Genomic DNA, 26,914 nt, shown 5'->3' with positions numbered 1-26,914 from the left:
ATGTTCCACTAGTAATTATGTCAACAGCCTCCAAATGTAACATTCCTGTGTGGGCAGCAGGAACCCTCACCTGAGGGATAAAGCTCCTCCACCTGTTGCTGTTTAGTGCTTGTTGCTGTCTTCCCCAGCAGGGTACTGCAATCAGTCCCTGCAGAGCAGGCTTGGAAGTAGATGGAGGGGTTGGAGGTAGGCGCAAACTCATGTGGATACATAGTGCTACTTCATACAGTGCTATGTGTCCAAGCTACCTCTGATGCTTGCAACATCTACCCAACACAGCATCCAAGCATTGCGTAGACCCTCCTGGACTGACACTATTACCTGCAGCTGCAGAGAAGTGGCTTCTATGGAATGGAAGGTACTTTTATAAATATGTTTCTTAAAAATAGGAGGTAATGACTACTGGTGGCTCTGTGTACCAGGAAATGGTTAAGTATCATAGCTCTTTTTTTTTTTTTTTTTTTTTTAAGTAAGGTAGTTTGTATCTGCCATTGCTTGGTGTCTACTTCAAACTCTCAATTAATTTAGAGTCATGATTCCATTGGATAGCTCTGTCAATAAAGGAAATGGGCCTCACTTGATTAGGTTCCCCCCCCCCCCCCCCCCCCCGTAGCAAGGACTCAGGTAAATTAGCACTGCCTGTCTGTCAGCACTCTCATTGTGAGGAAGAAAGCCCTGCTATTAGTAACTAAAGAATTTGGATTGCAGACCAGCAGGAACAAAGATCTGGATACCTCATTATATATACTAAAGCACGTGTATTTTGAGTTCTTGAAGTGATGTTATGAAGATTACAGGGTGAAACAGAGACCTTGTTAGAGATCTGCAGTTTGTTTGCCTTGGGGAAAAAGGCAGAATTTAGTGACAAGCTAAGGATTTCTGGTCATAACCTCACAATCATGTAGAGGGGTAGTGAACTCTGCTGTAAAGGAACACATTCCTTTCTTGTTAAGTCACTGTCGCTCACAGATTTTTTTTTTACAAGGTTGTTAGATTAAATCCCATTGAAAAGAAAGAAACCTAACCGCAACAGACAGCAGTTCTGTTACCCTTTCTACCCTGTTCTACGTTACCCTTAACACAGGCAAGAGTGATGGTGATTTGAGGAAAATTTTCTATGGCATCTCATCTTTAAGAATGGTAGCAGAACAAATGAGACAGGACCTTCTTCATACCTTCAAGAAAAAATATTTATTTATAAAAATACACTGGGATCAGTTTGAGAAGTGTGGCAATAAATACAGTTCAAGGAAGAAAAAGCATTTCTACATGGATATATTATGGCACAATAAAAGGTAAATGCACCATCAAACATGGGACTTCTGTTGGCTCAAGACTTTGTACAAGCTCCCTTTTTAGTAAGACAACTAGTTCTAGGAGTTTGGTCAGTGTAGATAATGGAATGAATACACAATCACAAATGCACACTTAAAATGTCTAATGCAAGACTTACCATTAGCACATAGTAATGATATTTAAATCATTAATGTGGTGTCTTAGATTTAATGAGCAAAGACCACATTTAGCTTTAAGTATGAAATCTTTTATCTCATGTGGAAAATGGAAAAGCTGTAAATATGTAAAATGAAGACAATGTGGTATATGAATACCTATTTAAGTAGAGATTGTGAAAATGCATAGCTCCTTATTAGAAGACCTGGCTGTACAAGAGCACTCCCCCTTTCACAGTATTCCTTTTTACTTCATATGCAGTTATTGTTTATGCTGTAGACTACAACTGTTACAGCACTAAAGGCAACTAGACAGGGAAAGGGCAGAGAAAGGAAAAAGGAATGTATGTAAGGCAGTATTTCTTTAAGTACATTAAGCATAGTGTGTAGGAAAAGACAGGTAACAATTCCACAAGGCTAGTTTCGTTCTTACTGAATAAAATAATGGACTAATACTGAATTTTTGATGCAAATCTAATAATCAATGCCTTGGTCACTGTACTGACCATGGTAATCTCTTTGATAGTCATCTTGGTACTCTCCATGATAGTCATCTGGGTATTCTGCCTGGTAATCGCTATCGCTGATTTCTGACCCGTTAGTTCCTGTTCCTTGGCTGCCATTATGAATGACAGGTTCTGTGGGTGCAGCACAGTACTTGGGGTCATACACTTGTCGTCCAAGCCCATACACACTCATTCCCTTCTGTGAAGCTACTTTGTTGGTACCCATTTGTAATGAAATAGTTGAGTTATCCACAGGCTGTAATATGTGCTTCTGATCATAGATGTCTCTCCTGGTACCTGGTGCCAGCATCCCAGCCTAACAAAACAGGATTTTAGAGGTTCAGTAAGAAGGCCAAGAGCTGCGATTACTGAGTTTATGATTACAACTTGTACAGCTTACTGGAAGTATTAGGAAGTAGGAATTAAAGTACAATAAAACACAGAGCTATACATGTTCACTAGTAAGTCTTTGAAGAAAGTCCCTGCTGAAAGGTCCAGCATATCCCACCTCTTTAGAAAGGATATACTAAATGTTCAAAATGAGGTAGTGCACAGGAAGTAATTTCTTTTGTTTCTGTCTCATTAGTGCTTGAAATGAAATTAGTATTTTCTTTTCATATAACACAGCCAGACAGAAATTCTAAAAGCACCAGGTAATCTTTTATCCCTTAATATCTTCAGCACAGAACAGATTGTTTAATGATAAGAAATTTAAGTTTTTCAGTTACTGCATAAAAGCATAGCTGAACTGTACCCTCTCACTGCTGCTAGTGAGACTTCTTTACCACATACAACTTGTAGATTCACCGATCCCACCTGGCTCACCCAGGTTGACAGTAACATCTATTCCAGAAATGTCCCACCCAGTTTCCCTTACCTGGCTGGCTCCTTTGTTAGTGCCCATCTGCAGGCTAATTGTTGTCTGATCAAATGGCTTGTCGGTTTGCATTTTTGGATCATAGAGGTGTCTTCTAGTTCCATAAGCAGTCATGCCTGCCTGACTGGCACACTTGTTCGTGCCCATCTCATTGGGAGAAGGAAGAGGTGGACAGAAAAAGTGATTTTTTTATTTGTACAGCAAGCACAGTCTAAGGAAACAAATACAGTTGATAACTGTGACAGCTGACAGAAGGAGTAACTGCAGTGCATGCTTTTCTCATGCAGCTTGACCACTATTGTAAGAAACTATCGCTTCTCTATGCTGTGCTTCCAGAGGAAAAATAAAGGCAGCTGTCATCCTAAGGCATTTCAGTGATTGGCATTTGGCCAACTGCATGTGTGGGCTGTATGTTAGAAATGGATGTGCACATCAATATGTAATAATCGGCTTTCACCCTAGGCAGTAATAATTCAGTTACACTGCTGCAACTTGTCTAGCACAAAACTTGTATAAAATCTTAAAATTTATTTTGTTTTTATGATTACTGAGGAAAGCGGAGGGGGGGAAAAAAAAGAATACCATAGAAGAAGCTTTAGCTATCCAAAGACTCCTACTTATTTTAAAATTTCTCTAGAGGACAAAGATGATGCTTACTGCTAGTATTAACTGTTCCTTTCCTCATTATCACTCTTACAGCAGATTAAAAATACCAAAAAACCTCATCACTTTCCCACAGTCACTTGAACTTGTAAAGTCAATCAACTGCTTACAAGAATTAAAACCCCATACCTCTTTCAGTGATAATATATTCTGATTCTGCAGCAATTTTTGCATGAACAGCATTTCAGTTAATCAAAACAAGACAGCTGTTCTCAAATGTAACAGATTAAGTGTAAACTTGAATTTCATACTTACCTGCAGGCCAATTACACTTTGACCAGCTTTTAGTTTTCCTGCATCAAAACTTCGTGCTTGTTTCTCTGCATATTTGACACCAATATCAATTGTAGTATGAAAACCTTTGGTTTTTGCCTATTTAGAGAGAGAGGGAAAACTGAATATTCAGTGTTAAAGTATATTTTCTGCTTCTGAAACACTGCGGCTTTATAGCCCGTCTGGAGACCTGAGCTGGCAGACAAGCAGCCTCAGTATGTGATCTTGGGCTCTCAGGAGTGAGATGCTACAAGTAGGTTTACTTCATATCAGAAACTCTTTATGTCGTGGCAGGGATCTGTTCCCTTTGCCATTTGAAGGTGCCATTCTGAAGCTACCCCAGTATCTTTGTTGCAGTGCAAAGGACATTCTCCAGGGATTAAGGTTTTCTTGTGAGCTTCCCCAGATCTGCGCATGCACATGTAGCTCCAGAGCAGGGCCATATGCAGTCAAGAATCCGAACTCCAAGCTTTCTCTCAAGGTATGAGGTAGGAAACAGGCATGTTATCTGAAGTGTAACTTCTGCAGTATCTCAGACTCACAATAGTATCTATTCCTTTCTGACAGGCTGTATGTCGTTTTCTGTATTTACATGGGTGGAAAGGGAGTATCTTGACTGGCATGTGGATTTCTGCCAATGCCAGGGGTACAAATACTTACCAGACCTGCTAGCGCTACTAAAGTAGTCTGTACTTGAGTCATATTTCCGTTTTCAAAAAGATCATTTGCTTCAAAAATGTCATGTGGCTTCATGCCGTAGACTTGGATGGCCTTGATAAAATTCCCAATATTCTCCAGCTAAACAAAAACAAAAAAGCAAGTTTTCTACTCAGTGTTTCAATTCAGAAGCTAAGTAACTAACTTAAGTACCTAAGTAATTTTAAAGTTTTCTGAGTTTTTCTTTGTTTTACACAAGTTCTTTGTCTTGTGGAGACTGGATAAAACAACAGTTGGAGTGGTGAAGAGTGACTGTTAGGAAGATTATTTTCATTAGCTTAATTTTGACTACAGAAATCAATCTAAAGGTTTATCTGGTCTAGCATCTCTCCAACAATGAGTACTGTATACTTTGTTAGAGAGGGATTTGATGATAGAACTCAACTGTGTCCTCTCCAAGAGAAATTCTAATTTAAAAATGCTTCAAATTGGAGGATTTTAAGTTAAATTTCCATGCTATTTGACTTTAGCAATAGCTAATTTTGAGTAAAAATAATCAAAAGCCATAACTATGTAGATAGTAAGAACATTTAACTTAGTTTGAAGGTATTATCTTGCTGGCCTACTGGGACAAATTGAGCCCACCTTTTGGGTTTCATTAGCAGGTTTTAGCACTGAGTGCTGTCAAAATTAGAAAGTTATATAGAGTGAAACAAATAAGGACTGAATCTTATCTTTTCTTCTGAAGTCATAAGAGATACTAAAATTAAGCTTCAAAAAAACCAATCCTCTGTTCCATTTAGAAATGTTCAGTCCAATAAAAACAAGAGGTTAAACACAGTAGTATTGAGCTAGACCCACAACAGCAAAGGCAGTCAGCTCTAACCAGCAACCCTTTCTATGCTTGCTCTCAATACATATTGCCTTTGATGGTCCCTTGAGGAAGAAGGAAGGAGGAAAAAAAGGTGTGCTGGACAGACTGCCCATAAGAAATTAAATCTGGACTTACTGAAATCGAATACGTACACAATAGTTAGTTTGCAGCATACCATTTTCTGAGTTCTGTTATGCAACCATTTTCTGAGACTGTTCAGGTCCTTTCTCTTCCCTCCCCCACCAGCTGCTTTTTTCCCCAAGAGGACGCTTCAGTGACCTCAGCGTTTGGGTGAAGGCAAGCTATTGGTGTAACATCCCACAGCATTGTCTGGATGCAAAACTCCAGTTATGGTTTAGTAAAAAAAGTTAACAGCTTTTGTACTTGTAAAGAGGCCTTGCTATATTGTTCTATGTTCTTCTTTCATCTGAAATGTCAGTTATCAGTTAAGCAACACTATTAAATACGTACACTCAACTGCCAGTTACGAGCCATCTTGGCTACAATTGTAAATGCTGTCCGTATCTTGCTATGCATATACAAATCTTGTTGCTATTATGATTTAAGGTGTACCATATTCGCAGTAAATTTGTTAATACAAAACAGAAGACTGGGGGGTTGCAGGGATTAGAGGTGTGGGTTTGGGGGGGGAGCAGTTGTTTGTTTTTACCTGGTGCCAATTTAGTTTTGATTGATTAATTTTCTTCACTGATCCTGGCTGCAGCTTATTTATAAGCCTGTGGAGGTGAGGGGAAAAAAAAAAAAAAGAAATGATTAAACAAGAAATCTCATCCTTACAATGTATGTGCAGGCATTATATAATACTTTCATTCATGCTTTATCAGTTGTATTAGTTTCATCAAACTGGCTAATTTTAGATTTATACAGAGTGCCTAACTCAGATCCCAGGAAATTTAACAAGTCTAACAAATATGTCTTAAACTTTACGTGCCATTTCATTAAAGAACTTCATGATGACATGTTTGTTGAAATATAAAAAAGATTTGAGTTAAATTCTCATTCTTCTCCACAATTTCAAAGAAGCTGTCTCCCACCCTACTGTCAGCTCTCTTTGACTATTATCATTGATGTGTTTGAATGGGAGTCTTCAGGAAGTCCCACTCAAAAGTGGAAAACTACTAAAATAAGGTTACTTAACAAAGGCTTACTCGCATAGAATTATGCCATCTTTTAATCCCAGCTGAAAGTTTGCACCAATGCTCAGCCCTGTAACCTCTTCTATCCAGTTACGCAGGTCTTCTTCTATCTGGGGATCATATTTCAGGGCAATCTGTAATACAAGCAATTATAAAGTCACTTAACAAGAGAAAATTGTAATTCTTTCCCCCCAACTTTCTCAAAGAATATGCTATAGCATTTACCCAATGCTGTATTTTAAATATCAGACCACTTCAACATTGATTTATTATAATGTTTATGGCTTACAAAATGTTTGTTTATAAATAGCCCTCTGAATTGTATTTAACAGTTGTTCCTACTGTAAGAACTGTTGGAACTTGTGAACAGTTTTTTGGTAGATGCAAAGAAAAAATGACTGGTTTTGTAAAAAAAAAAAAAAAAAAAAATCTACACATAAATTGTACTTTAGCAGCAAGTGAAAAAGTCTGTTGAAAGCATTTTATGAAAACAAGAATTATGAATTGCCATGCCATCAATATCACTGCTTGGATGCAGATTTCTAAGTAGGAACTTTTACATGATAGATTTGATGTTATTCAGCAGAAGATGTTGAATTTGCTTCTTTTGCCACTTTACAATTAATGCAGATGACACATTTTCCCCTAGTTGCCACAACATGAAGAAAGTTATCTTTCTGGGGATTTTTGGGGTGGTGGGTTTTGTTTTGTTTTGGTTGTTGTTGTTGTTTTTTTAACTTAGAAATAGCAGGCATACTCAATCTGCTTTTCCTCAGGTTTGCTGGAAGCTTCAGAAGGAATAAGCTGTCACCTCATGTCTTAAATTGCAATGCTAGTGCACTATTACTTTAGAGAGAGAAAACCTGCAGTTGTCTATGAAGCTAAAGGCATCAGAGGCCAGAAGCTGTTAGCAAGGTGACTAGAAGCTCCTTTTTCAGATATTCAGTGTATCAGATTATGTTCCAGTCACTAGAAATTAGGGCAAACAATGCTTCAAACTGGTAACTTCAACAACGCTAGCAGCTAACAGGATACAAACTCCATTCTCTACCCTTTGGTCCCCTCCTCTGCCCTTCGCAAGTGACACTGAAAAGCAGCTCAAACTTCCTTCAGCCTAAACCTGTTACTTTTGCAATACCTCCTAATATTGGCAAATCAGAGAAAAGGGATTTTACCATTGAAAGCAGTCTTTGGTACTATAATATGCTACTTTTTCTGCAAACAAAACAAGTTAATCCAAACACAAGATTTTATGGCATAAATAACCTTCACTATCGCAGAGGCTGGCAGCAGTGTCCCACCTACACTGGAAGCTGTCCCACACGGTCAAGTGAGCAAGACTAGGAATGACTGAGCTACTATGACAAACTTGACAGGCAAGCAAAGAATGTAAACGCACTATTTTAACTAATGAAAAGTCAGCTTGACTAACCCTTAGTCGCTTACTAATTCCAAACAAGAAACTCATGTACAGCCATTAACATTCAGACCAAAACATAGATTTCAGACTTGTTACATTTATTTCTAGACTTCAGCCCTGAAAGGCCAGATATCTGCAACCATTTACAGTGCATGAGATTTTAATTCCAGCCTATCTGAATAACTTGGATGGAAGCAATTACTGCATTTTGTCTAGCACTAGTAATCGCCAACTCCAAACTGACCAAAATAAAAATGACATTATTTTGTTCTCAATTTTTCTTCTAACGGGAATGGAAAATTACTTTATCTCTGGCTTTACTTCAGAAACTTGTCTGAGAAGTACTTATTTTCCTTAGTCTATTTATAATAGCATAGTGCTTTTGTGCCTTAGTTACAGATCAGGATAATAGACTAACCCATTCCTTTATCCAGATCTTGATTAATGCATCAAATTTCATCCAGTTTTCTGCTCAAGATGAGAAGTACCACAGTGCTTGGACCAATGCTGCAAAATAACCAAGATATCCCTTTTCTCACTGAAGAAAGGAAGAAAGCTCAGGTAATGCTGCCTAGTGTGAGGAAAATGTCATGATGGTTTTCTTAAACGTATCTTTTGGATATTAGATCGGTAAAACAAGAAGCAGACTAGAAAGGTTAGCTGAAGTTCACAGCTCCGTAGAGGAAGGAAGCCAGCCAGTTTTACATCCTACATAAATTTCCAGAAAGTTTTGAATAATTGACAAAGCTATGAGGAACTCTGCCAGAGTTGCAGCAATTACAGAAATTACCCCAATACTTAAGTGTCTCTTAGGTGACCAATATACCTTTATCAAGAGCATAGTCCTCTTGTACTTTCCTTAACTTTAGCAGAAGTAGCAGTGCAACCGTATTCATTATTTATAATGATTATAGTAACAGTAATTTTATGAAGAACTAGCAGAAAGATCAAGTGTCTTGAAAATGGTGTAGGAGGAACGTAGTTATTGACTTGTTCCTTCCAAACCTGATGATTATCTTATAAACTACTTTTTCATGCTATTTTTAATGTTTCCTAGGGAAACAAGGTTTATGAGATCACACCGTTACATTCATCTCCCCAGTAACATTTGAGCAAGCTAGGTGTGTTCTGCCAAACTTACTGAGGGCAGAGGTGTCAGATGTGATTGAGTCAATTGTTTTTTCTATGAAAATAAGTATTTTGGCAAAGGAGAAAGATTCCTGAACATCTCCAAAAGGCTGAAACACAGCATCATATTGCAATTATGCATTAAAGAACCTGATAAGATCTTCTAAAAGGATATACTTTTGTGCATACACATGCACACACAATCTTCAATCACACATACAGGCCAGATATACTGTAGATAGTATTCTTCTATACACCAAAATGCTCATTTCAAAAGAAACAGGATTTGTAGAAAGGCCAGAACTTGATCTGTTCTGATTTTCCAGTAAAAAGACAGTAGACAATCTGGGCTGGTTTTCTGTATGTTGACAATTCCTACTACATTAAAATCACAGTTCTAACCTGCATGCAAGTACAAAGAGGGGTTTAAACCAATCTCTTCCACAATTCTTTAGCTACAGTTAGAAATTTAACAAACATTTTACGATCTGAAAATTGAAGCAGTTTGTTACACTCTAGCTCAAAGACAATGCTAAACTGTAATTTAGCCATCCTGCAGCTGAATGACACAATTCCAGAATTAGGGGGAAAAAAATTCTCTACAATTTCATTTCTTTTTAATTACAAAATATTTGTTTTGAAGAGACAACTAAGTCTATGATCGTGCCATCAAAAGGCACACTTTGAAGATCAGGTTTTCTCCTTCCCCCCAATATAAAAAAGAAATACCAAAGTCAGTAAGAGTGATGAACCCCACAGACTCCTGTAAATGTAACTATTTTAATCATTGTAAGCATGTAAAGGGGGGGAAAAAAAGGCAAAAATTTTCCTCATTTAATATTAAGTACATTCCACATTTGAGATGAAGATTGGGCTGAGTGTTAAATACCTCTCTGCCTACTCCCATTGCTTGGGTAACGTAGACGTGATCAGATGGAATTTTATCAGTTCTCCTGAAAAATATTTACTTTATGTTGAAGTACTTTCACATGTGTTCAAATCTTGAGTTTTTAGAGGTTAAAGTGTCCTGGGGTATCCCTATAGTGCTTATCTACAGATAGGAAATAAAAAGGCTTATACACATGAGGAAACTAGTTTTATTGGCACTTATTCTGCGTGGTTTTCACTACTCTACAGTTTGACTCACGTATAATAAAGTTCTTGTTTTGTTTCTTAAAGAGGTTTTTGCAACCAGGTTGCAAAAAGGGAAGAGTGGTGATAGTTTCTTTGAAAGTTGTACTGAAGGTACCTTAGAATGTTTTAAACACCATAAAGAGTTAAAGATGTAGAAACTTTACAATCTGGTTTTAAACATGTGACAAGAAGGGGTTACACAGGGAGGGATAGGTCAGAGACTACAGGAGGCAAAGTATTACACTTTTTTGAAAATTTTGCTCTTTTTTAGTCTTGATGACACAATTAGAAGTTATGTAACACTAAATTAGTAAATACATCATATTTTCCACATGTCTATCAGATTTGTTCCAGTTTTCCTTTGATTGCTATCTATGAGCGGAAAGTTGGAAGCTCTAGTATAAATGAAAAATTTTATGGCTCCTTTTTCCATTATTACTAATCAACATGCCAACATCTGATCCTTTTTAAGTACTGAACTCTCATGGAAGATACTTAAGTCTTAGCAAATATGTCCACAGCAAAAGAAAACGTGTTCCAGTAAAGGCAAAAAGCAGTGGCTAAGCAGCTTCACTCAAAATATTCATAATCAGTGCCATTAAAAAAAAGCTACTGTTTCAGAACACTGTGGAAAGGATCCTATTGTAGCAATGGATGTAAAAATGTTATAAAAAGTTTAAAACCAGATAGCAGGAAGCCAAGTGTTGAAGTTCTTTGTTTTGTTCTGATTTATCTTGAAAGAAATATAAAGCTATAAACTCTTGGTTTTGTGGACAACTCTGAGATACAAATTTAATGGTTAGAAATTTCTTTGCAAGGAAACAAAAAGTGTATACAAGCAGTCACAATTATAGGCAATCTAAGACTGGGGGAGGGAAAGAGGTGGTGTTACTTGCCTATTACTAACTCTGGACTGTTAGTAAAGTTCCTAATAAAGAAAGAATTGTATTTGTATTCAGTACAAAAAAAACCTACACCAGACCTGAACATTAACTGGAAAGCAAGCTTTTTGATTAATTTGAAGTAGAAATCTAATTGTTCTACTACAGGTAGTCAGAGGACTAACAGTCCATATTGCCTTGCTACTTTTTTCCTGCTACATAGGAAAGCCACAAGTAACAACAGGCAGCATGTAAATTAGATTCATAAACAAACAAATCACTGTCCTTTTGGGTTGGCTTCAAATTTAATGGAAAACAAACAATTTTAAAATATTCACCTCCCATTTTCTATGGGAGCTGTATAAAATATCCGTTTTTGAGTCAGTTACATCCCTGCAAAATGCTCCATTTGTATCTGAGTTTGTTGGGCAGGAAATAGAAACCATGCTATATTATAAGAAAACATTTTGACCTTGAGACTCGGTAATACCTAATACAGTTAGGACTGCAGATGTTAACTTTGGCTTTTTCCTGATCTTCATACACATTCATGTAACTTTAGTGTTTTAATAAATGTGCAAATTTATCAGAATCTAAAATGTTTGATACTTACGTGCTATTGCTGCTGAACAGTGTATGTCCTGTACAGCCAGCAGAAAAGACTGTCTCATTAATGATGCAGGAGAACAAGCAAAACCCATAGGAAATTCAACTAAAAATCTCTTTTTTCAGGTATAATTATCTACTATTACATATGAACAAATTAAAACAAGCACTTTCTTTTACCTCAAACCGGTACACTTCTGTCTTACAGATGGAGTTCTTTTGATTTTGTTTCCTAGATTTGGTTTATTTTTAAGGAGTGGAAGGAAGGGGGGGGTCGAATGGCTTTAGAACTTGGGGTAGCAGAAAAAGTCAGCAGTTCTTTCTTTTACTAGGTGATTCTTATTTAAATGCTGAGTTTCAACTTTAAATGTCTGACACATACTAACTAGCAGGCAATTTGGTATAGACACATTTTGCCAATGTATCACCCTCGGGCTAGGATCCTTGAGTCAGCTTTGATTATTCTGGCAACTTTACAACACTCTTGGTCGGAATGCGGGATGAAATATTCTTTCGTGAGTTTACACGATACATTTACTGCAGAGTCTGACACTACTTGTGCTTATTCATAACATCCATTCTAAAATACTCATGTTAGACTTGGCAAACTGAGACTTCGGGGTTCTTGAACTCTGTCTGATTCTCGTGTGCTGCTCTACTCAGTTAGAACCTTCCCATTTGGGCTTTATACAGTGTAAAAACCATCCCTCCATATTTAAAGCAAGAACAGTAATCATGTTTCTTATCAATGTATGGATTCCTGGAGACACATGTGAAGTTATATTGGCCAACTTCAAGGGACAAAAGCAGATCATAAAAGTTACTCAAGGTGCCTATAGCATGCTAAATTTAAGTCATGATGTGTGTATTCCACACCATAGAAGATCTCATATGGATTTTCAATTGTCCTTTTTTACTAATCTTTTCCAAATTACATAGTACACGCTGTACACTAAGGGCTACATATATGCCAAACCTCCAGCCTGAGTTCAGCTGTCTACATTGCTGCTACTCTGGAAAAATACTACAAAGTATTTCAAGAAAAACTTTTAACACACTGCATAGCTTTACTAGTCACTGAAACTAAAACCAGAAAATTTAATATTCTAACTATTCCATGTTTAGTTACAAGCAAGAAAAGCAGATAAAACAAAGATTTTCAAAGTTGCCAATCATGTCCTAACAGCTAGCATTTCTACAGTTCTTAGTCTCAAGCACTTTGACTTGTGCTTCAGGCTTTAGCCCTGCCCCTTCCCCCCAGCAAAAGTCACACGTTTAACGTACAACTCTATAAATATCAAGTGCCAGTAATTTGAAGAAACTACTCTCCGGTCAAAGATTTGACAATAAAAGCATGTGCTTGTCGAAGTAAATGAACAAGACTACCACAGTAACTGTGCTTGTCAACAAAATGTAAGATTTATACATATATAAATATGCAGCAAAATAGGTTGCCATGTTACCATTTTTCAAGGGAGATAAAGAACACGGTACTATACAGTGGGAGATATAGCCAAGACTTTACTCCAAGGTAACGTCTTAGAGCTTACACCTCACTACATACTTTGGTGAAAAAAGGAAGAGCAATAAATAAAACAGTAAGGTTTAGATGTGAACATTCCTCATGGGAAGAAGTCTGGCGCAGCTTATTGCTTAAAGTGACCCAAAAGCAGTAATTTTTCAGACAAAAAAGATTGAGAAGATAAAGTTTACTGGATTTCTAGTGAAGTATGGGAGCATTTTCACCTCATGCTGAATTTAATCCAGGTCTAGCCAGGATTTTTATACTAACTCTACTTTTTACGTGTTTACATGAAAGCAAATAAAGAAAATAAAACTAAAGCTTTTAGCCAACTTTGAAGGCCAAAAGTTGTACGGTTTAAATTAAGAAGCGGTTTGTTCCTGTATCAACTCTTCAGTTTTTATTAACTGGACTTGCTTTCTCATTCCAAACTGTGCAAGTGAAACTGAATTTGCTGTTTTTGGTGGATGTTTGCCTACAAACATCCTGTTTGCCTTGAAATAAATACAACCCTCAGGAGACCTTCGTCTCGCAGAAGCCCCAATGCTGACGCTTGTGTATCATTTGCTTTGTAGTAGTTTGTGATGGGATCTTTCTCCTCCCCTTCTTAAGGCTTTATGATGGTAGGGAAAAGATGGAAGCATATTCATCTTTATTATCAAGGCAGAAACTCTCAGAAGTGGGAGTGAGGCAGACTACAAGGCTAATCCCAAATTACTTGCATCTAAACTGCCCCAATCCTGTTCATCACTTACTGTTCCAGAACACATCTCTGAATGCCACATCTAAGAACTTGGAAAATTTACATAGCAAAATGTCCAGAACAAAATCAGTGTGTTAAAAACTTACTGGCTGTGCAAAGGACAAAAAAGAGATGGAAAACAGTGAGTGTTCTTCTCATAAGTAGGGAGAAAGGTTTTTATATTTTTTGAAAATGTTTGACTGAGTTAAAACTTTGTAGCTGAAATTCTTTAGTGTAAATGGATTACAGTACATATCTGAACTTCAGCTTGAAGTGTAATGGAGAGTGAGCGACAAGGAAACAATCAGTAATTTTCTGTGCAACATTTCTATTTGGAACAAATTAAGTCTACCAACTCAGTGGCTATTCAGTCATAGAAAAAATAGCATAACCTTTAAGTTGAAACAAAGAACCTAAGACAGTGGGAAAATACAAGGTTTTGATTTGCTGAAAGCGTGTCAGAAATGGAAGTGACAGGGTATCATCAAGTGGAGCTTCTCAGCATTTGAGCTACCAACCCAATGAACTTCCATTCAGTTGGACAAATTAAAATTCCCAGTATGTGCTCTGTCCTAAAACGCAAGCTATGATTTCTTTTGGCATTTCAAGTCTTACTTTTGGGTCAGTGAGAAGATGCCATTAACAGGTGTAGTTAAAATGCACGTATGTTGACTAGGAATCTACACAAAAACAAATGTCACAGGAGGCATGTTTGTGCACGAGAAACCCAAATGTAAAAGTGAATACAGAAATGTAGATGAAAACCAAACAATAAGGTACTTCAAAAAATAAAAGCCACCATTAAGTATGCCCTGGTATTTGAACGTATATCTTTTTCCTGCTGTTATGGATTGTTTTTTGTGTGTCATACAGAAAGATGGAAAACAGTGTGTCAGGCTAATGTTAAGAGACCTCACTGTACCTCACTATACTACCTATCACAGAATTTTTCAGCTGTATCCATTTTGCTTAATATGCAATAGTAAGTTTTTAGTTGTAACATAATTACAACTTGCCAACATTTCAGCATTTTCTCTCTTGATCAGAATTTAGGCTACAACCTAAAAGACAACTAAGAATTAACCCAAATTTTGTAGTATTTTTTCTGTATGCAGCAGTTTAAACTCTGGGAAGTAAGAAAATGTCATGCCTCAAAATTTTCAAAATCATATTACAAATAAAATACCTGTAGTCATGGATGGCTTTTCCTGCCAGGTCAGCAGGCTGGAAGACCTATGCGTTCTACTTCATGGCTGTCTAGTTTGACTTTGTGATGCATTACAAACTATTTAAGAAGGAAGCGTTACCATCTCTTCTCTCAGACTGCTGTAATTACTTAGGTTTATGCCTGTCCTTGGACTGCATACTGGTCCCATCTCATTCTCTACAGTTATACTACTGAAAGTCTTTCCCCCATTCAAATTTGTTTGCACCATCTTCTTCCTATTTACACTATCATGTTTTTGTCCTAGTCAGAGTTTTCTGGCTTCGAACTCCAATTTTTCGTAGTGATCAGCTTCCACTTTCAACTGTAGCAACTTCTGGTCCCTCTTCTGCCACCATAGATCATTCTTGCTACTGTGTCCCCTTTGCATGGTATCATTACTCTGCAGGCTGCTGAACAGTTGAAACTTCTTTGCAGAACACAGGTAGTGGAAATTACTGAAACCATTATTCAAAATCATTGCAGTTTGCATTACAAAAAAGCATCAGAAAATAAGTCTTTTCTCAGCTAAGACAGTATCAATCTAACATGAGGCAGAAAAGCCTGTTATTTCCTGAGAACAGATTTTACTTGCTTTCCCAACCCTCCCCAATATTATTGGCTTGAACTCTGATATAATACAACAAATCAGTGCAGACTATATCATTAGCAGCAATTTCTTCTGAAAGTGCCAAGTTATGCCCTGAAAATATTTTTAACATGCTGTATTGAAAGACTTTAGCACTAACTACTCTTGTTTTGCAGAAGCCTAACTGAAGAATGTTGTGCATAAACAGCAAAAATTAAACTGAATGCAAGTTGGTGTAAATTTTAGTAAACACCACTCAAAATACACATTCCTTCCACCTCTCCAGAGGAGGCACAGTCCATGCTGCGTCTTCTCAGTACCTTTTTCAAAGATTAACCTAAAGACACTGCTGCTTTCACACCTCTTCTCCCTTCCAGTAAACTCAGATATTTGACAGTTTACTATCACTTTTCATACCAGGCACAGTCTTGACTTAAAAATAAACCAGCTAACCTGGCGGGTCCTAAGGTAACAGGCATTTTCCAGTTAATAGTGCTAAGTTTTTCCCCACAGGCCATTATCCTCTCTTTAGAGGAACTTTATCCTGTCACAACCTGTACTTTTTACTTTTATTTGGACATGATAAATGCAATAATTTCAGTGAAAGGGATGGGGACAGCTTCTTGCAAAAAATAAGCAAAGAACATTTAGTGATGTATATCTGAATTACACATGCTTCATTGACTATATATATTTCCAGACTTTCAGATATGATATACAACATAACTTCAGGTTGATATGATGTAATACTATAAAGTCAACCAAAACAGTGACAATTCAAATGCTTTTCAGATAGTGGGAATCTCAACAGACAAAGACAACATAGTTCCTGTTCCAGTGTATAATTCTGGTTTTGGTGTGCTGGGCTTGGTTTGACACGGGCTCCATCCATGCTTAACACAAAAAGGAAATGTTCTGGTGCGGATGAACCCCACTATTCACAAGGTAATAGCTGTATTTGACTATGGATGTTACAATATAACCAAATTTCCTGAATGCATCTGTCTCTTATGCCTTGTCTTTTGCTGGGAAGGCTTCTAGCATGTACTCAGTTGATCAGAGACAACAGAAAAATAGTTTTCAGATAAATGACAGTTGTTCAAGCAAAAACAGGAATATTAAGAAGATAAAACTACCTGTTTAGAAATAAGAGGTTGTAGCAGTGGAATTATCAACAGGAAAGCAATACAACAGGAGAGCCTTCCCAGCAGGGCAGCAAGGTGAGGCTTTCACAGCAGTAATGCCCATTTTACTGTGGGCACAGCCACAGTCCAAGTATGCAAAGCAGGCTAGGAAGATTCATTTAGAGTCAAACTGAAATCCAGTCAGGCCAGTAGAGCAGATCCTCCCTCCATGGAAGCATTTCAGAGCAGGAAGGAAACTAAGGCAAGGAAATGCAGAAGCATTTATTGTTTTTCCCAGATGGAGGGAAAGGCTTGGTGTTCAAGTCTCGTGGGGTGTTGTGCACAAGCCACACGCCGTTTTACTATCACACGCTTCTCCAGAATCACTCTAACCAAAAGGATGCCTGCGCAGATAAATGATTTCTTCTGAAGACTTTAAACCCTGGAAGACTGAGGTCAAGACTTAGAAGGGAGGCAGCAAAGGCATCAAACAGTAAAATCCAGAGCTGCATCTTGGGATCCTGAGTGAGAATCAGAGACTAGAGACAGTTCAGACTCGCAAAGCTTAAAGCACGTTTGGGCTGAGTCCCAGCAGTCGGGACTCAGTACACCAGCTTGGTGAGAGTCCAAACAGGGCACTAGAGCGTATCTGTGACAACAGTACTTTATTCATAAGCATAATAGTCTTCTGGAAATTCACTGCCAGCTCCTTCTGCGTGACTAAAACCTTCAAGCATTAGTAATTTATAAATCCAGAATCATTTCTGATACAGGTAAAAGATGGCTTTATATAAGCAACAAGAACTTTTATTATGTCTTCCCTCTTGACACCTAAGCTCTGCACTGGTTTAAGAAAAAAACAAAAAAAAACGTGCAGAAACACCCACCTGAAGAAAGTCAAAACTGTTTTTGAGAAAAATACTGTAATTCAGTCTGACTAATTAGAGACAGCAAAGTAAGTTATTCAGAGGCAATACTGTTAAAACAAAAATATTTACCCAAACGAGAGCACATGCTGCTGAATATAGCTATACAAGTTAACAGTTGTTTAGAATCAAATATTTACAAAAAGCATTTTTAAGCTAAAGAGTCCCTCTTAAAGGGAAGAGAAGGATTTTCACATGATCTCACTTAGAAAAAATGTGTTTCAAATTGCCCTACGTGTCCTGGCCTCAAGCCCGTTTTTACTGAAGGCCTTTCCTGTACAGTTCCATAGGGGATGGGAATCTCTAAAAAGTTTTCCTTAAAAGGATGTGTCAGATAGACTGTGTATACGACGTTACGTAGCTACAGAAGCTAACAATTTTGAACACAGAGAAGTTTCTATCCTTTACACTCCAAAGCAAATCACAACCCAAGTAAGAACTTCTGAATTAATATTCTCACAAAAAAAAACTGAGGTGAAAAAAATCACTGGCATGTCATTATCCTAAAACAACGTGGGCATCCATCCTCTAAGGACACTGATTCAGCAACAGCAACTTATAAGCAAAGTCTAACCCTGAAGCCATACAAAAAGCAAATTCATTTGTACAATTTAAACGAGCAAGCATTACTGCAATACAAATGAGTTTTTATTTTCTGAGACTATTAATCCCATTTAATCATCATGACTCTGTCAAACTCAATTTGCTTTCTTAAGACTTTTCATTCACACCAGAATTGTTCTATAGGCTATAGCACAGCCAGAACTGTGAGCTTGTGCATAAAGGATAAATACAAAACCTGACATTTACCCACACCCTTAAGCATTAATCTCAGCAAGCTTTATATTTTTCCATTACAAGTAAGTTTTACTAAAAGTTTATTAATCAACCAGAAGTAAGATCACTGCAATACATCTTATAAAATCATGGGAAAAATTTTAAATTTGAAAGCACAGACACAATGTGCTTTCTAAGGTTAAACATCATAACGGTTTCCAGCAAACATCCTCCCTTACTTTGCTTAGGTACCGTGCTTTACCGGTGGCACTGGCAGGGGCTAGCCCTTCCAGGCTGGACAGGCAGCAGCAGTACTCCCAGCTCCGCCATGCGTTCCTCGCCGCCTCCAAGGACAGGGTCTGAGCCAACACAGGCAGAACTTGAAACTACATCCACCGCAGAGGGAGGGGGCCCGGCTGAACCCTGTATGCACATCTCACCGCTCGGGAACTCCTCATGTACGCAGTTTCCAGGAACAGTTTAAAACGCATCAAGACTCTAAAAGGCAGCTATATGCAGTGTCATGTCAAAGTTTACCGGGGATTTAAATCACGGAGAAAAAGAAATTACCTCTTATGCAACTGGCTTTCAGCAGTGACTGCCAAACATCATTAGGGTAGCCACTTTTTGCTGGCATGCTTCAATTCACCTACTTGGGGGCTGTTAAACAGTGCTATTCATTAGCAGGGAGACAGTTGTTCCTGTAAGATTTTTTTCTTCAAATCATTAAATTTCTCAAATGAGATTAGCCATCTGATTGGTACAAGCCTTGCTGAACATTGCTTTCTGTGCAGTGAAATTTAATATAGTGTATTCTTACCTCGGTGGTGGAAGGGCTTGTGAAAACAAGTCCACTTGCTCATGGGTTTGGAAAGCTGTGTGGAATGGGCAATGCTCAGCTAACACACAGTCTCAGAAGCTTTAATCAGGTGGCAAGAGCACTAGCAACAGCGTGCAGCTAGCAGCAAAATGGGTCCACGGCAAAATAACTTGCTTCTGCTTCTCATAGGAAGAGACATAGCAAGTATGAACTGTCAGCTCAATGCTACCTAGGTTTTACTGCCATCAGTTAGTACCTGCTAGTAGATCTACTTATTCATGCTTTATTCAGTAATAACACTTATACTGGCGTACCCACAGTGATGGGAACCTACTATACCAGGGACTTCATACATGCGCACGAGAGCAGACCCCTCCTGAGATGGTAAGGAGTGAAAAAGAAAACGGATTAGGTACGCTGAGATACGCATAGCAGTGAATGGATAGCAAAGGATGAAGGCGAATGGGAACATTACAGTTAAGATTCTCCACTGCTGGAATATCTTTCTCCCTTAAAAATTTAAACAAAACACATTGCTATTGATCAGACTGCTGCACTAATACCACAATAACCGGTATGACGACTCTTCACACCCAGGACCTTACACTAGGATAATGTGAGTAAATAGGTTACTACAACTTAATAGAGCTGGGGTTTCACTGGGCTTTTTTTTTTTTTTTTTAAACATCCTCTGCAAAATTTCCAAAGAAAGGCTAAACCCATGTTTCTGCAGTTCAGGTAGCCAAAATGTTTTCAAAAGCATAAGAGGTTTTTGTTCAGAAAAGGAGCAACACATGATCTGGAAGTGGAGGGAGGAATGCAGAAGGACCATTTTCTAAGACCTGCTGTTGAACCTAAGTTACTGAAATTTAATGTTTTATATATGTCAACACAAAACTAAGCAGCAGACATAAGTGACCAGCAAGCATATCGTAAATATATTACAGAAGTCTCATCATCATTTGATTGCTGAAACATGGAAAAAATGCATCTTAAGATCAACTTAACCATAATTTTTCAGTGTTCACATCACTAATGTGTTTTAAGTGATATATGTAGTTATTGTGCCAACCATTGGTAGAATATAAGTATAGCTATGGAATTATTCCATTGTAGCATTCATGTTTTGTAGACAGTTTTTCTGTTGAGTCAGTTATCAAATACGTAACTAGGTACCATTCTCTTCTTATGCTGGTTACAGTCTCTGCATCTAGTTTACAGATTTCTTCGCTGCAACTATAGGCAGAAGTTTTCAATGTTTCATTTATCTCTATATATTACAATTATAAAAGTGGTTTGGGAACAACTATTAAAAAAGACAGATGCTTGAAGATTAACACGCATTTAGAGGTTTCTAGAAGACAATAAATAGAAAAGACAAAGTTATGAAGTAGTTCATTTGAACTGCAGAACTGTTACTAAAGCCTGGATCCAGTTGGAAAAGTTTCACAACTTTTTGGACAAAAACTACAGAGCTTGGACACAAAGAGAAAAGTTTCAGTGCTATGCATAATGAAACAGACATTTAGCTAGAAAACATTAGTAATTTCAAGAGCTATGATTAGCTATCAAAAAGCATGAATAGATTGGGGCAAACTGAAGTTCGGTACTTGATCGTGTAAAACCCTTTTGCCACTTCTGCTGACATTCCCTTTGTAAAAGTTTATTTCTAGTATAATGTTTCTGAAAGTTAACATCAAAATACTGTATTTTTAATTTACTCTCATGCAACAAAGTATATCACAGAAAAGTTCACACAGACTGATTTTATTTTAAACTAAACACCTGAATTTAACTCAAAAATTGTAAATTAAAGATATTAATTCCTTAAAAGTTTTATAGACTTTTACATACAACAGAATGCAAATGCATCAGTCCTACGCTGTCAGTTACCATTACAGAAGATACCACCCGTGCACTTAAAGCCCAAATTCTCATCATCTTTATCCTATACATTCTTCATTTTTATTATGTCCTACCAGGTAATAGTAATAGAAATATGCTGTATCAGCAGCAAACAATCTTACATAAGATTCCTAAAGACACTCAGTGAGCAAATCTGACAGTCTGCTAAAGAACAGTGGTATACAGAAGTGTGTGTGTGTGTCGGGGGGGGGGATTTTGTAGTAGGAAGAGTTTAACAGTTACTTTTTAAGAGAGAAAAGGGTATTATTTCTGTTTTGATTTTATTTTCAAAGGAGGGGTGAGAAAGAGGAAAGAGAGGACCTAACAGTCCAATTTCCGGCAGTCAAAACTTCATCAAGCTACTAAATCACTAAGGCCAAAAAAGTGTAAGCTAGTGATTTGAATCTAGTTCTCAGTTAAAAAATTCATGAAAATGAAGAAGTGAAATACAATACAAGATTTTTCTCCTCAGCAGTTTCAGGAGAAACAGTAATCATACCTAGGACTGGTTGGCATTACTCAGCACAGGCTTCATTTTGTTTTAATTAATTCACATTCATCCTTGACAAGGAAAGCAGGAAGTAGCAGTCCCCTCCCGCGCACTTTCAAAATAGGAGAGATGTATTGTTTACAGTCAACTTTTGGCTACCAATCTGCACTTTAGAGTTGAACACTCTGTTTCCCATCCTTTGCGTATGGCTGGCACTCGACCTTTCAGGGTCAGCGCTGCAAGGACGGACTAGCTCGCTTCAGCAACTCTAACACCTGCAAGAAGTTTGGAAAAGGGCACTGACCAGCGTCAGCTTCCCGACAGGGAGGAGAGCTGAGCTAGGGCGGCAGAGCCCAGACACAGGACAGCCAAATGCTGGGCGCGTTTGACTCCCTGTACCCCCCACGTTTTTGCCCATCCTTCCTTTCACATGCACCAGAGATGAAACTGGCAATGTGTCAAAGGTAGAGGAGGGAGAAGATAAATAAATGCCCAGCACAGATACCATTTCCATGGGAAGGGTGGAGTCCCTAGGAAGCAGATGAGCAAACTGGAACCTCTCCTCCTCCTGCCCTACGTTCCTGTTTGGCTCCACACTTTATGCAACGACACGGTGGAGCATGAGCTCCTGCTGATTTCTTACCTACCTCAGTTGTCAATCAGGGACAAATATAACATTAGTGTGTAGCTTTATGTAGTTCCCTCATCAGCTCAAGCTGTGTTAACTTCATACACTACAGAAACCGTGCCATTTCTTGAGAAGAAAATTATATATTGCCTGCAGAAAAAACTATCCATTTAAATCATCTTAAAAAGCTTCTCTCTGAATATTTGTTTTGGATCATATATCTTCTGTGATCTCAAGTAAACAAGGAATCAGATTCAAAGGGATTACGCTAGTCTGACTACCTTCAAGTTTCTCATGAAGGCAAGTTTCCTTATAGTTGGGAACCAGCACATAACTTCCATTCTTTATTTGCAGATGTGAGGAAAGAGGTCCCCTAACGGAGGCCACACACCTTATCAGTACTGACTAAGGTAAGGGGGGGGGACCCACAAGAGAAGGGTGGAGCCTCAAAACAAAACACAGCACCGAGCTCAACAAGGACTTGGGGCTTAGTGACACACTCTGAAACTTCAATTAAGAAGATCTGTATGAAGCATCAGGACATGTTATATTCATCTATTCAAATACCGTAGCAAACGAAATGTCTCTCTGAACACTGATACAATGCCAAATGAGAAAATAAAGAACAAGAACCAAAACCAAGACACTTTTCTATCCAGCACAGCAAAGCCCTCAGGCAGCACAGCTATCAACACAACAGCAACATGTCTGTTTTCTGTAGGAGACAATTGCTTGGGAGTAGTATTGAAAATTTCAAACATGGGCATCGAACAGACTCCCATCATTCAAGCAGGGAGGTGCCACAACTACTTACAAATATTAGACCAGCACCACATTTAAAAAAACAAAACAAAACAAACACAGTAGTTTGCCTGAAGGTCAGTGTTATAGAAAGCATGACGAAGATCAGTACCAAAAAATAGCCCTGCAAGAGTTGGAAGCTGGATTTTGTTCTTCAAATGCTTGATTCATGGCACAGAAGTTTTTGAGAAAAGGAATTTCTGATCTTTATGCACCATTGGTGTCTGATCTTCTTGAATTATATAAACAGAAACATATCTAATGTACAGAACCATTCAAGATACTAGCTAAGAGAGGCACAACAGATCTACCTATAACGTAAGTGCTTTGCAATTTGATCTCTTAAATTAAGAAAAACATTCTCAAAGTTCAAGGCAATTGTTTTGCTGGACTTTTTTTTTTTTTGGAGGTGAGTTCATTTGTCTTTGGTGTACTTGAATAATCTTTTTATGGTAATGCTGTATTGACATTTTCAAAGATTGAGGTAGAAGCCTGCATATAAATTAACTGAAGCCGCATATAGAACATCCCTCCCTGCCCAATATTTCTACTGAAGAAAACAGATACAGCAGGTGAAATAACAGATATTCAGCAAGGTGAAGCAGAAGGCCCTTTCCATAACGGTATGAAATACACTAGTTTCAAACCTTTTCTTAATGCTTGTGCTTGGAACAGTTACACTCAGGAGGCCCTGAGGAAGCTGATGACAATACGAAATTGAAAGAAAGAACAAAGAACGTCTTCCCATCCTGTCTTCGTAAAGGGATCGCTGTTACACGTATATGGTTCTGTCAATATTTTATTAAGGCAGAAGAGCATTTGCTTTTTCCCATATGCTATAATATACAACATATGTTTTATCATTTTTTTAGACTGTAACTGCATAGATAAATGACTAACTTCAGACACTGAAAGGAGCCTCCCTGGAAGACACTTGGGTTACACAGGGTTATCAGAGCCGGTAGCAGAAGAACCCCACAACTCTCCTGAGAAAGTCAGTAATAATTAAAAAGGTATCTTTTATAAAGTTTCTGACACATTCATTTATTCTTTTTGCATGAATGATAATGTTTAAAGTGAACTACTTTCTTCTCTCCTCCCCTTTCTATTAACCACAAGCAAAACAGGATTTTAGGATCTGGTGAAGCCTGAAACTAGACATGAGTGTGAAATAACCAGTTATTAAGTACCACGTTTATAATTTAAGCCTGTGAATGAAGACATGGAGCATCAATCTATCCCTAGTTGTTTACTGGTGTATTTTGTATTGCAAAGGTTTTTCCTTGTACCAAATAAGTGTCCAGCGCAATAGTCTGTGTGACGGGACACTAACATAAGCATCTTTCGGTCCACCGAGTAACAGAAAAGTGAAGATCGAGGCAATTCTTTAGAACCGCACACCAAAGGTATGCGCATACCTGGAAGCAAAGTCTCGGCTAAAGTTAGTAGCAACTTTTTGAGTTTTTCTTTTTTTTAATGAAAGTATAAGGCGTTTTGACAAATCACTGTCAGAGAAGCAGTTACCGCTCTCCCGCAGGCGCTTGTCCCGGCAGGGAGGCGATGCCCCCGGACACGCCCGCCAGCAGCGGAGACGGGGCCGATCCCGAAGCGCCGGTTTCCCGGCGGCTCCGGGGCCGCCGCCGCCGCCGCCGCGCTCCTTTGTGCGCCCCCGCCGGGGCGGGGCGGGGCGGGGCGGGGCGGGGCGCGCGCCGGGCGGACAATGCGCGTTCTGTGCGGCGCCCACGCCGATTGGCCGCGCGCCGCCCGTGCCCATGATGTCATGCGGCTGGAATGCGCGGCGCGGGGGGCCGCGCCGCGCCGCGCGTCTAGCCCGCCGCCGGCGCGGGGCTCCGCCAACGGCCCCCGCCGCGCCGCGCGGCGCCGGGTCCCATCCCATCCCGTCCCGTCCCGCGGCGCGGCCGCGGCCGAGCGACGCGGGCTCCGGAGCTCGGCCCCGCCGCGCCGGGTCGCGGGTGGAAGGGGGGAGAAGGGCGGCGGGGCGCACAGGCGTTGTGTCTCGCCGTAACGGCGGCGGCAGGCGGGCCCGGGGCGCCGGGAAGCGGCGGCGAGCGGCCCCGGGGGTCCTGGCGTCGCGCCCGGCGCCGCCGCGCCCGCCCTTGACAGCTCGCCGGCCCGCGCCCCCCCGGGAAGCTCGCGGCGCGGCCCCGGCGTTCGCGGCGGTGCGGAGCATCCTCGGGCACAGTGCCGGGCGCCGCGCAGACAAAGCGCGGGCGGCGCCCCCGCCCCGTACCTTGTTCTTGACCTCGGCGGAGAGCCCGTACGAGGGGCCCTTGTTGAAGTGGGTCATGGCCGCGTTCTCCGCGGGGCGTGGGGGCGCTGCTCCGGGCGCTGCCTGCTGCGGGCTGAGGCGATAGTCCGCCCGCGGCCGCGGAAAGTTCTAGTCCCTCCCTCGCGGCCCGGCCCCGCCGCCCTCCCCGCGCCCGCGGCGCCAATCGGGGCGCGGGGCTGAGCGCCCCCCCGGCGGCCGAGAGGGGGCGCGGGGCCGCGCGGGCGGGGGGGCGGGGCGCTCTGGCCACGCCCCCTGGTGCCGGCCGGGCGCGGGGGTCCCGCTGAGGGGGCGGGGCGGGGGCAACGTCAGCCGAAAAGAATCCGCCGATGCCGGGCACGTGCGGGGGCTCCGCGCGCCGCCGCGAGGGGCGGGGCCGCCCCTCCCCCCCGCCCCGGACCACACCGGTGTGGGCGCGGCCGGGGCCGCCCCACCCCCCGTCCCGCCCCGCCCGCGGAGCCGGCGGCCCCTCGGCTCTTGGGACGCCGCCGCCGGTGACCCGCTCTCCGGAGGGTCCGAAACGGCCGGGAGGGCGGTGGTGTTCGGCTCCCCGGGCGGCGGTTGTCCGGGGGTCGCCGGGCCCCCGAGGCCGTCGCGTTGCGGCGCTGCCGAGCGGCACGGCCTCTAACGAGCACGGCCGGGGCTGTTCCTAATTAAAGGAAGCAGAACGGCCTGAACTGCCCGTTGGGGAAAGGAAACTCTGCAGGGGAAGCAGGAAACCGAGGAATGGGGTGAGGGAAACGGTGGTTCACGTAGACATCATGAAAGTTCATTAATTTTTGGACATTAAGGTTGGGATAGACTCATCTTTCAGGACCTCAGAGAACAAGTGATTTAGGGTTAGATTCAATATACTCCGAAGTCCTTGGAAATGTTTCCATTGACTTAAGTAAAGTTGGATCAGGACCTTATTTATTAATGCTCTCAATCATTTTTGCCACAATACACAGTGCACTGAGAGATTTAAGACATTTACAATTGATATGCTTTTCTCAGCTCAATAAATAATGTATTTCATCAATTTTAAAATAAAACGTTGCTGGCTAGTAGCTGGACAATCAGGTTTAAATTATCCTCAAATAAATCATTTAGCATTTTTAATTGTTACGTCATCTGATCAGGACACGATACCTTCCAGGGTTTTTATTCTGATACTGAACACCCAGTAAGAAAGCTACCATCTTTTGGTGTGATTGCTGCTATTTATTCTGTGATCAATAACATATTTATGCCCTATGGGAAAAGGTTGCACAAGAAATATTCGAGCATAGTTAAAACACGTTCTGTTTTGCATCACTGACAACACAAAGCAAATTTAAACCCATCAGTGTAGTATAAAGCAGCTGGAGCGTACCAGGCAATCTGGCTCATTATGTGTAAATCTCTTATCTTTGCCCTATTTTTCTATGTTCCTTATTTCTAAGGCTGTTTGTATGGAAAGAGGATTTGTACAAGAATTATTCCCCACCTGA

At 40.2% G+C, this 26,914-nt stretch overlaps 1 protein-coding gene across 1 annotated transcript; it reads right to left on the bottom strand.

The window, feature by feature from the left end:
• Window positions 1-1,177: 1,177 nt before the first annotated feature.
• On the bottom strand, window positions 1,178-25,575 carry CNN3 (calponin 3). Its single transcript, XM_067300898.1, has 7 exons — window positions 25,407-25,575; window positions 6,471-6,592; window positions 5,972-6,038; window positions 4,431-4,568; window positions 3,753-3,869; window positions 2,835-2,981; window positions 1,178-2,273 (listed from the first exon to the last, which is right to left on the bottom strand). The coding sequence occupies exons 1-7, from the start codon at window positions 25,461-25,463 to the stop codon at window positions 1,926-1,928; spliced, it is 996 nt and encodes a 331-aa protein (XP_067156999.1). The 5' UTR covers window positions 25,464-25,575; the 3' UTR covers window positions 1,178-1,925.
• Window positions 25,576-26,914: the final 1,339 nt, after the last annotated feature.

The sequence above is a fragment of the Apteryx mantelli genome, chromosome 8, assembly GCF_036417845.1.
Source record: "Apteryx mantelli isolate bAptMan1 chromosome 8, bAptMan1.hap1, whole genome shotgun sequence".
Classification (NCBI taxonomy): Eukaryota; Metazoa; Chordata; class Aves; order Apterygiformes; family Apterygidae; genus Apteryx; species Apteryx mantelli.
Note: the sequence above shows the minus strand (reverse complement) of the source record. Positions and strands in the feature narration are given on the sequence as shown.